The sequence below is a fragment of the Scyliorhinus canicula genome, chromosome 5 (assembly GCF_902713615.1).
Source record: "Scyliorhinus canicula chromosome 5, sScyCan1.1, whole genome shotgun sequence".
NCBI lineage: Eukaryota > Metazoa > Chordata > Chondrichthyes > Carcharhiniformes > Scyliorhinidae > Scyliorhinus > Scyliorhinus canicula.
Genome location: NC_052150.1, coordinates 137142179 through 137153205, shown reverse-complemented (window position 1 = coordinate 137153205; position 11027 = coordinate 137142179). Strand labels below are relative to the sequence as shown.

The following is an 11027-nucleotide window of genomic DNA, read 5'->3' as shown; positions in this document are numbered from 1 at the left end:
GTACATTTTGGAAATCATAACACAGTCAGGCAGGGTCTACATGGTTTTGTGAAAGGGAAGTTATGTTTTGCAAATATATTAGTTCTTTGCGGATGCCACAAGGTGTACAGAGGTCTCGAGCTTAAGACCAAGGGAATTGAAGGTATATGGGGACCAGTGGTGGAGCAATCAAAATCTGGGATGCTCAAGAGTTCGGTATTAGAGGAGTGCAGATACCTAAGGTTGTGGGGCTGAAGGAGATTACATATCTCACATGTGGCTCTCTGTAGTCTAGGTTTGGTAGACATCTCAGCAGCAGTTACTCTTAACTTTTGCTTTGTGTATGTACTAGTTTGTGAATAAAATATTTGATACTTAACGCAATGTCTTCACTACTTCTCTGAAAGAGAATATCTACATGTGGATGTAGGCAATCTTGGGCGAGATTCTTTTGAAAAAAATAATCAATATGAATATTACCCTTCTGCCATAAATAAACACTAATCCGTTGATCAGAGACGTACTTTGCTTAACATCGGAGAAATTATTTTTAAAACTTGTTGTCTTTCTGCATCCCATACTGTGCAATCAATGTATTCCGATAAAACTATAATAAAAGGAAAGTAACGTGAATATGAGTGGTAACTGTAACTGCAGGAGTGGAAGACAACTTCAACCCGACAGCTGACAGCAGCCTGGGGCGGATAAAGCGGTGATTGACAGGAGAGCCCTGAAGAAGGCGGTTAATTTTATACAAGGACTCGGAGACGATGGCAGAGAGAGAAGAGCACATTCAAAAATAAAACGCGTTATTTTCATTCATTAAACAAGAACGACCTTGAGAGAGCGGATCAAAGGAAAGAGAGCGAGAAGAACTGGCTGTGTGAAACTGTTGCCAGTGTGAGTGCCTGTACTTGGAGTCGGGTTTGGGCAGTGACTGATGTGCGGTGAGTGCGCATAGTTTACTGCTTATTCACGGGCTAATTTTGCAGACAGTTGCGCGTATTTGTACGAGAAAGAGAGAGAGAGAGAAGAACCTGTCAACTTCTCTAACTGTTAGTTGTGGCTATCCGACCACGCGCATTTAGTGCAGAAATACTTCCATAAAGTTGAACAAGTATTTTTTTGTAAATCTCATCGTTTGGTTCTAATCGCATTTTTAGTAAAAACCCATTTGATTTGACTGTGACTAAGATCGATGTTGGATCTGGACGAAACAAAAAGGAAAAGAGTACAGTAAAAGGAGATTGGAACCATGGAGACGACGAGGATCGCGACAGCTGCTCGACCACCTGCGGGGTATGACGATCTTTCTAAAACTTCATTGTGCAATACCTGGGCTTCGCTGCGAAATATTTGTGGCCGGCTAAATAAATAATGCAAGTGCGCACTCAGAATGAGGACGAGGGGGAAGGGGTGGAATAAATCTTGTAAACAATTAATAGCCCAGTGAATGGTTGGTTAACCTGTGTCAAGGTTACCGGAGTGTTCTTGGTTCTCGCCCAGTGTCCTGCGCTTTGCCTGTTTCCCTGGAAACGCAGTCCGTTCTCCCCCCTCCCTCAATCCCACCCCGCGAGCGGCGGTGGAACGTTTAGTGTCCCCCGCGCGCGAGCGCCGGCGGTGGAACGCTGTCCCTGGAGCTGCTGCGGTCCTGACACCTGTCAGCCGCTCGGGTCTGCCACACAAGACAGGAGGCTGTTGTGTCGAGAGAAGGAGGGTGTCTCTGAAACGCTCAATGGCCTTAAAGCACATTAAATACGAGCCCATTTATTTAATCAAGTGTGACTTTTTACTGACACAGCACGGTGTAAATCTCAGTAGACTTAAAATATGTTGGGTTTAAAAATCTAAAATCGACTTCGATGACCTGTGACCTAGTAAAACACAGAAACTAATGGGAGTCGCTGCTTTCTGCAAGAAAAACACTTAAAAGTTCACTTTCCGTACTTTATTGATCCATGATCGATGCTGATCCATGTCCTGTCACGTGCTAACGGAAGCACTGATGTGCAGGGAAATACTTCACTTGGTGATGCAGTTCAACAGAACCTTGACCAAGCTCTATCAACATTGAGGTTCGTTTCGTTCTGAGCATTTGAAGCATTGCTGTATTTCAACATTCCCAGCCGTTCTTCGGGAAATTTGCCTGGTTTGAACTTGCCCCTTAATACCAAAAGACACAAACAATTTATTATTTCGTTTCCTTTTTGTTTTGGGAAATGTAGTTATTTTTGAATGATGGACAGCATTAGTGTGTTTATGTTCTAAGTTTTGCCCAAAAAGGAAGCCATTTATATCCGTTATTTAAACTGTTTATTTTCGAGGGCAAAAGCAAACGTTTAAACAATGAGGCAATTGTATAATTTGTACACATCCATCTTTGAAGATTTGTTTTCTTTTAGCTGTGCCTTTCGAATAGTGCAGACTTTCAAAACAAGTGTCAAAGGGTTTTAACCCTTGTGTTACAGTAGGTTCAGAGAATTTCTGTATTCCAGCACAATTGGTATCATTTTACCATGCACAGTGATCTACCAGAAACTGTGTACTGTTTAAAACAGCTGCTGTTCACTTTATTGCTTCTTTTCTATAATTTTCTCTTTCACAGAAGCATGCCAGAAACCTGTTGGACTGCAGTCTAGTAAATTGGCTGCCAACATTCCTGTGTTAATAAACAAATACATTTCAGTAGGAATTATTTGCTGGCAGTCCAGAGTAACAGCCCTGACTGGTTTATCCTTCAATAATCATGAGTAGCTGAAGGCACTTGTAGTTTCCAACTTTAGCCCCAGTTGAGATCAGCTAACTAGGTACTGATTAAGTTGAAATCTATCTCAAGATACCTCTCTGTGTTTGGTTCAGTGTTACACTAAGTCACTAGATTGTCAGGACAACTTGAAGCATTGGCATTTCAGTAATGTATAGATCATCACCATTTTTCATTTGTAAACCTTTCTGTTTTTTATGTCTTGTGGGGCAGGGGTAAATTTTCATACAAGTACACAATTGTAACCAGAACATTGAATGCTGGACATGTGGTTGTTGCTTAAAATCTTTAAACATTCATCTTTTTGGCAACTCCCATCAAAGTAAGGTACTCAGACAGTGAGCTCGATGTCACTCAACTAAAGAAGGTATCTGCGGCTGACCTGGATTTTGAACCGATTGTCAGGAAATTATGTTCTTTACCACTTCTGATATCCTGCTCCACATGTTAGCCATTTTTTATAGAAAGCAAAACTTGCAGACATCCAATCTCACCGCTGCTTCCTGTGACTTCCCATGGGTTCTACCTGACCCCATCACCTCAAACACTGGTAAATACCTGCTTTAAGCCCACACCTTTTAATCTTTAAGAGAATCAAGGGATAAGAGGAGTAGTGGGAAAGTGAAGTTGAGGTAGATGATCGGCTTTGATTATATTGAATGGCGGAGTAGGCACAAGGAGATTTGAGGTCTACTCATGCTCACTGTCTCAGGATCCTGGGTAGGCCATTCAGAATTGAGATGAGGGGGGCGATTCTCCAAAATGGAGAAGAAGTGTTCGCGCCTTTGTGAACGCCGTTGCGTTTCACGACGGCACGAAACGGGCGCGGGGACGACTGATTCTGTCCCCCACAGTGCCAGAACAGCACTAGAGTGGTTCACGACGCGCCATCCTCCCTTCCCGGTGCCAAATAGGCACCGCACCAACACGTGCATGGGCAGTTGGGCCGCGCCAACCTGCGCATGGGTGGGGGACTTCTTCAGCGCGCCGACCCCGACTCAACATGGCGTCGGTGTTCAGGGGCCTGCCGCGCAGGAAAGTAGGCCCGGGGGGGGGGGGAGAGGCCAGCCCGCCGATCGGTGGTCCCCAATCGCAGGCCAGACCCCATCGGAAGGCCCCCCCCCCCCCCCCCCCCCCGGAGACAGAGCCCCACACACACCCCCGCAGGTCGCCCCCCGACCCTTCGCGCAGAGTTCCTGCCGGCAGCGACCAGGGGTGAACGGTGCCGGCGGGACTATATCGTGTCCACGCGGCGCTCGGCCCATCTGGCCTGGAGAATCGGCGGCCCCGCCGATTCCAGTGGCCCGCGGGTGGTTCTGCGTCAAACGCGTCGGCGCAAATGCGCCGATTCTCCGCACCGTGGAGAATCGCGCGCCGGCATTGGGACGTCGTGGCATGGTTGCGCCGATTCTGCGGCCCGGTGTGGGACCTGGAGAATCGCCCCCGCTAAATGTCTTCATTCAGAGGGTTGTGAGCCTGTGGAATTCCCTACCACATAAGGCTGTGGAGGCTAAGTCACTGAATATACTTAAGAAGGAAATAGAAGGGTGGCATGGTGGTGCAGTGGTTAGCACTGCTGCCTTATGGCATCGCAGACCCGGGTTTGATCCTGGCCTGGGGCACTGTCCGTTTGGAGTTTGCACATTCTCCCCTTTTCTGAGTGGGTCTCACCCCACAGCCCAAAAGATGTGCAAGTTTCCTTGGCAGAGCAGGTGGGAAGGGCCGAATAGTCTACTCTTGCTCCACTTTTCTGATTCTATACTCCAATTTTTATGTTCTTTTATTTGTTTTGGCCTTGGTCCCCTGACCTGAACTTGAGCATGAAAGAACAGTAATCCTCCCCAAATTCTCCTTCCTCTCACTAGTCTTTAAATTAAATCCACTCGTTATTACAATTTATATTTGTGTAATTAGCAATTTAATTTTATTGTCCACTTGCTACATTGGGTGGTTTTGGGGCCACTGCTCTGATCCGATTTAATTCATTTATGATCCGTTTCCCACATATGCCATACCGTTTGGTGTCATCTGCAAATTTATTTACAGTGCACCCTTGTACGACCGCAGGATGGCAGGGTACCAAATGCTGAACATCCAGTCATTGAATCCACTCAAAAACCACTTTCTGTTATGGCTCTGTAAACAAATTTTAAATCTATTTCGCTGCACATACACAACCTCATGTGCCCATACAACCTGGTATGAAGCAGTTCAGCAAAAAGAAAACGTTTCAAAATTTAACTAATTGCTGTTTACCAGGCTATCTCAATGTACTGTTGTTGGTCTCTTTAAAAAAAAACTGGATCAGATTCATCAAGTGTGATTTGTGCATTTTGAAATAGTTTTAAATAACCTGTTTAATTCCTACTCGTTCTAAATGCTTGTTTGTAGCATCTTTTATAGCATCTTGTGATGTTTACTTATTTCTCCAACACCGATGTTAGACTCACTGGTTTGTGGTTCCCATGTTTTTGAATAAGGGAGAAACATGTGCCAGACCTTTTGGAGGGAAATATTCTTACAGCTTTTAGAGATCTACTCAATGTAACTACCAGGACTTTGTACAAGACCTGGATAATTTCTTTGAATGGTGTTGAACAAATTAAGTATGATCTTGTTACTTTTCTTCTGTATTAATTGTACATAAACACATCCTTTGTGATGTGATCTGCACACCACTAATCTGGGATCAGTTGGCTTGGCAAAGGGCAGTTCTATAAAATCCTTCTGTACCTTTGCAGTTACTTGTAATCCAACAAATGGGAAATTCTTTCAAAGAGCAGGCTCGACTGACCAAATGGTCTCCTCAGTGCTGTACGATTCTGATCCTCCTTTGATTCATTTTTAAACTATATGCTGGCCTTAATTTTGACTTTTCTTTCTTTCACTTCACCATTACTATTTATAAATTCTAAAGCATGTTGTTCTGAGTGGCATTTGCCAAAGTAGCTTCCCTTTCTGAAGCTTTCACTTACCTGTTGAGATTTCCTCTTTCTATATTTTCATTGATGTAAGGCTAATTTTTCCTTTCAGCCTTTCTTTTTAAAAGTGCTTGATTTTGAAAATTGCATTAGTCTCCTCCTGCTTCGTCTTTTTTTAACTATGGTAAATTGAGCCTTTTTGAAATTGTGTGCTATTTTAAACTTACGAGAACCCATGTTTCAAACCTCCATAATGGAAAGTTAAAGACGTGCATGGCAAATTGGCCATGGCTCGTTTACTAATGGAAATATACATCTCTTACCACTTACCATTCGGATCTAAAAATTGAGCTAAGTAGCAAATATTGGTTTGTGGGTAGTTCCCATCTCATGTAACTTCCTCTTATCTGTTTGCCATATTAGTGGACAAGAAGGTATTGTGGCGCATTGGATAGTGTCTATGCCTCTGAGCCAGAAGCTCTGGGTTCAAGTTTCACTCTCAGATTTGATGGCCAAGGAAGGTGCATTCATATCATGGCCAAACAGATAGAGGATCAACTTGTTAATGCTTTCAACATGTGCCAATGGCAGGTGGTAAGACCGGGAGAGATTCCTGGTCAGATATTTAATAGTGCATCCTCCCACAAGAGTAAGGCGCGAACCTCGATGTCACCGCCTGCAGGCACCGGAGCATCGCAAAGTCGCCAATCCAGTGTTTCCCCCGATACCGGATTCTCTGTACATAGGGAACTTTGCTATCAGCGGTGGATGGCGGATAATCTCCCCCATTATCTGGACATGACATACAAGCACGGGAAACTTGCTTGTCAAAGGGAGGGCATGTCTGAAAAATCTGTTAGAGTTCTTTGAGGAGGTAACAAGGAGGTTAGACAAAGGAGAACCAGTGGGCGTGAATTATTTAGATTTCCAGAAAGCCTTTGACAAGGTGCCGGATAGGAGACTGTTAAATAAGTTAAAAGCCCATGGTGTTAAGGGTAAGATCCTGGCATGGATAGAGGATTGGCTGACTGGATAAAGGCAGAGAGTGGGGATAAAGGGGTCTTTTTCAGGATGGCAGCCGGTGACTAGTGGTGTGCCTCAGGCGTCTGTGCTGGGACCGCAACTTTTCACGATATACATTAATGATCTGGAAACAGGAACTGTTGCTAAGTTTGCAGATGATACAAAGATCGGGAGAGGGGCAGGTAGTATTGAGGAAGCAAGGGGGCTGCAGAACGATTTGGACAAGCTAGGAGAGTGGGCAACGAAGTGGCAAATGAAATACAGTGTAGAAAAGTGTGAGGTTATGCCCTTTGGAAGGAGGAATTTAGGCATAGACTATTTTCTCAATGGGAAAATACTTAAGAAATTAAAAGCACAAAGGGACTTGGGAGTCCTTATTCACGATTCTCTTAAGGTGAACGTGCAGGTTCAGTCGGCAGTTAGGAAGGCAAATGCAATGTCAAGAGGGCTAGAATACAAGACCAGGGTGGTACTTCTGAGGCTGTATAAGGCTCTGGTCAGACCCCATTTGGAGTATTGTGAGCAGTTTTGGGCCTCGTACCTAAGGAAGGTTATGCTGGCCTTGGAAATGGTCCAGAGGAGGTTCACAAGAATGATCCCTGGAATGAGGAACTTGTCGTATGAGGAACGGTTGAGGACTCTGGGTCTGGACTCGGAGTTTAGAAAGATGAGGGGGATCTTATTGAAACTTACAGGACTGCGAGGCCTGGATAGAGTGGACGTGGAGTGGATGTTTCCACTTGTAGGAAAAGCTAGAACTAGAGGACACCATCTCAGACTAAAGGGATGATCCTTTAAAACAGAGCTGAGGAGGAATTTCTTCAGCCAGAGGGTGGTGAATCTGTGGAACTCTTTGCCGCAGAAGGCTGTGGAGCCCAAATCACTGAGTGTCTTTAAGACAGAAATAGGTAGGTTTTTGATTAATAGGGGGATCAGGGCTTATGCGGAGAAGGCAGGAGAATGGAGATGAGAAAATATCAGCCATGATTGAATGGCGGAGCAGACGTGATGGGCTGAGTGGCCTCATTCTGCTCCTATGTCTTATGGTCTTATGAAACAGATGTGCCTCGTTGGCATGTTGTTGAGAGTAGTAGTCCCCATGAAGAACGTTGAGTATGCTACAACAGAACGTGAAATCTTCTCGATTCAGTGTAAAGCAGAAGCTCAACATACTCTGGAAGTCATCAACCCAGCAGAAACATTGGACGGGATTCTCCTGTACCTGGCGGGGCGGGGGGTCCCGGTGGGACGCAGTGGCGTGAACCACTCCGGCGTCGGGCCGCTCCAATTCAGGGGCTAGGCCCGCCCCGGAGTGGTTGGCACCCCGCCGGTCGAATGGAATAGGACTTAGCGCTACGCCAACCGCCGCCGAAGGGCCTCCGCCAACCGGCACGAGTCGGCGCATGCGCGGGAGCACCAGCGCGTGCAGGCTTCATCCCGATGCATGCGTGGGAGGGTTCGTCTCTGCATCGGCCATCACAGAGGACCACAGCGGCCGATGCAGAGAAATAGAGTGCCCCCACGGTCCAGGCCCACCCGCGGATCGGTGGGCCCCGACCGTGGACCAGGCCACCTTTGGGGCACCTCCCTGGGCCAGATCCCCCCGCGCCCTCCCAGGAACCCCGGAGACAGCCCAAGCCGCCTGTTCCCGCCGATAAGGGACTACTCTGATTTACACCAGCGGGACCGGCTACAGACGGGCGAGACTTCGGCCCATTGCGGGCTGGAGAATTTGGGTGGCCCCTGCGCCCATTGAGTCGCGCCGGACCCTGGCATTCTCCGAGGCGGGAGGCGCGGCCCACGCCAGGCCGGTCTTTATGGGTGGGAGAATTGGGAGGACGGCGGGGGCGGGATTCACACCGACCCCTGGCGATTCTCCCACCCAGTGGGAGGTTGGAGAAACCCACCCATTGAATCTGACAGACAAGCACCTTTCTCAAATCAAGTGTTGCAATCACCAAGTGCTGAATGGAATAGTGATGAAAGGATGACCTCATAGAATCTCTATAGTGCAGAAGGAGGCCATGCGGCCCATCGAGTCTGCAATGATCCTTAGAAAGAGCACCCAAATTAAGCCCACACCACCATCCTGTCCCTGTATTCCAGTAACCCCACCTAATCCTTTGGACACCTAGGCGCATTTTAGCATGGCCAATCCACCTAACCTGCACATCTTTGGACTTTGGACTGTGCGAGGAAACCGGACACCTGGAGGAAACCCACGCAGACACAGGGAAAAAGTGCAAACTCCACACAGAAAGGAGTTGTGAGGCAGCAGTGCTAACCACTGTGCCACCATGCCGCCCTGAGACCATCAAGGGCACATTTGTGGACATAAGAACACTTTGGGCATATCAAGATGAATTAACAACCAAGGTGGCTTGTACAAAAAAGGTAGAGCCATTATCCCCAAGGAGAGGAGAGATGTAGAAGTGCATCCATGCAAGCCGCAAAGGAATTGAATCGAGTTTGAGGAAGGCAAGAGTATTTCTTTATTGGCCAAACATGAGCAATGTAATTGAGGACCACATCGGCCAATGGGGTGCTTTCAATGAGTACCAAGCTAAACAAGCTGGAGAGCTGTTGATGAAGCATGACATCCCAGACAGACCAGGGGTGAAGCTGAGTCGACCTCTTCACTACAGCAGGTACTGATTATCTTGTCACTGTGGGCTACAATTCTAACTACTGGGAGGTAGGCCAGCTGACTTCAATAACAACAGGAGAAATAATAGGATGTCTGAAAGCACACTTCATCCCAGACATTGGGATGAGTGATAATGTCCCTCAGTTCATGAGTGAAGAATTCAGCCGTGACACAAAGGATTGGGAAATGCAGTGCTACACATAATCTTTGTACTTTGTACTTTGTCCAATCAATCGTAAAGGCTGAGGCGGCAGTGAAAATCGGCAAACGAATCATCAAGTTATCGAACAAATCGAGCACAGATGTGTGCAAGGCAATCCTCAAGCAGAGAAGCACACTAGCTGAAAGCATGGAAGTAATTCAGTCTGAAGGCTAGTGTCACGTTACACCCAAACTACTCTTACAAGAGCAAAAAAGCTACAGAAGCCAGAAGTAGTAACAAGCGTAAGTAAACAAAAATCAAGGTGTAATGGCAGAAAGTCAAATTTTAGTTTGACAAGACTGCCAAACCATTGTCAGAATAGAGCATTAGAGAGCCCATATGAATATGAACCTTCAATGTTCTCAACAGGAGTCAGCTCACATGGCCATTTGGGACACGTAGAACAGTTGTCACCTTGATCGAGATGAGATGTGGAGATGCCGGTGTTGGAATGGGGTCGGCACAGTAAGAAGTCTTGCAACACCAGGTTAAATTCCAACATGTTTGTTTTGAATTATTAGTTTTCGGAACGCAGCTCCTTCTCAGGTGAATGTGGGAGGAATTCACTTGAAGAAGGAGCTGTGCTCCGAAAGCTAGTGATTCAAAACAAACCTGTTGCACCTTGATCAGGTTCACTGTGTATGATCAACCAAATACACAGGTGCAACCACAGGCATATACAAACAACTAGATATGCTAGTCCTTCACTGCAGGTGGCTGGTCAGGGAGATGCGATCTCACCAGCTGTACAAAGTGCAAAACGACCATTACTCCAATTTGTTCTCAATAAAGGAAATGGAACAGCAATAATTACCATGGCAGCAACAAGTGCCATGGGGCTGAAACTTCCCTGAGAAGAATATCACCCAGATGAACAGCCAAAGACAATGCACACGCAAGGGGTGACATGGTAATGCAGAAAAGTGTGAGGTGATTCATTTTGGAAGGAATAACAGGAAGACAGAGTACTGGGCGAATGGTAAGATTCTTGGTAGTGTGGACGAGCAGAGAGATCTTGGTGTCCATGTCCATAGATCCCTGAAAGTTGTCACCCAGGTTGAGAGGGTTGTTAAGAAGGCATACGGTGTGTTAGCTTTTATTGGTAGGGGAATTGAGTTTCGGAGCCATGAGGTCACGTTGCAGTTGTGCAAAACTCTGGTGCGGCACATTTGGAGTATTGCGTGCAGTTCTGGTCGCCGCATTATAGGAAGGAAGTGGAAGCATTGGAAAGGGTACAGAGGAGATTTACAAGGATGTTGCCTGGTATGGAGGGAAGATCTTACGAGGAATGGCAGAAGGACTTGAGGCTGTTTTCGTTAGAGAGAAGAAGATTAAGAGGTCACTTAGTTGAGGCATACAAGATGATCAGAGGATTAGATAGGGTGGACATTGTAAGCCTTTTTCTTCGGATGGTGATGTCCAGCACGAGGGGGACATAGCTTTAAATTGAGGGGAGGTAGATATAGGTCAGATGTCAGAGGTAGATTCTTT

The 11027-nt window shown here is 46.3% G+C and overlaps 1 protein-coding gene across 9 annotated transcripts in view; it reads left to right on the top strand.

Moving 5' to 3' along the window:
• The first annotated feature begins 594 nt into the window (after positions 1-594).
• cobl (cordon-bleu WH2 repeat protein) overlaps positions 595-11027 on the top strand; it is a 509208-nt gene continuing 498775 nt past the window's right edge. For 3 of the 9 annotated variants that reach the window (XM_038797751.1, XM_038797760.1, XM_038797750.1), the window contains exon 1: positions 1598-2054. In XM_038797751.1, the coding sequence (XP_038653679.1) occupies positions 1945-2054 (110 nt within the window). In that variant the 5' untranslated portion in view covers positions 1598-1944. The other 6 variants (XM_038797758.1, XM_038797757.1, XM_038797755.1 and 3 more) reach the window with 4 other exon arrangements.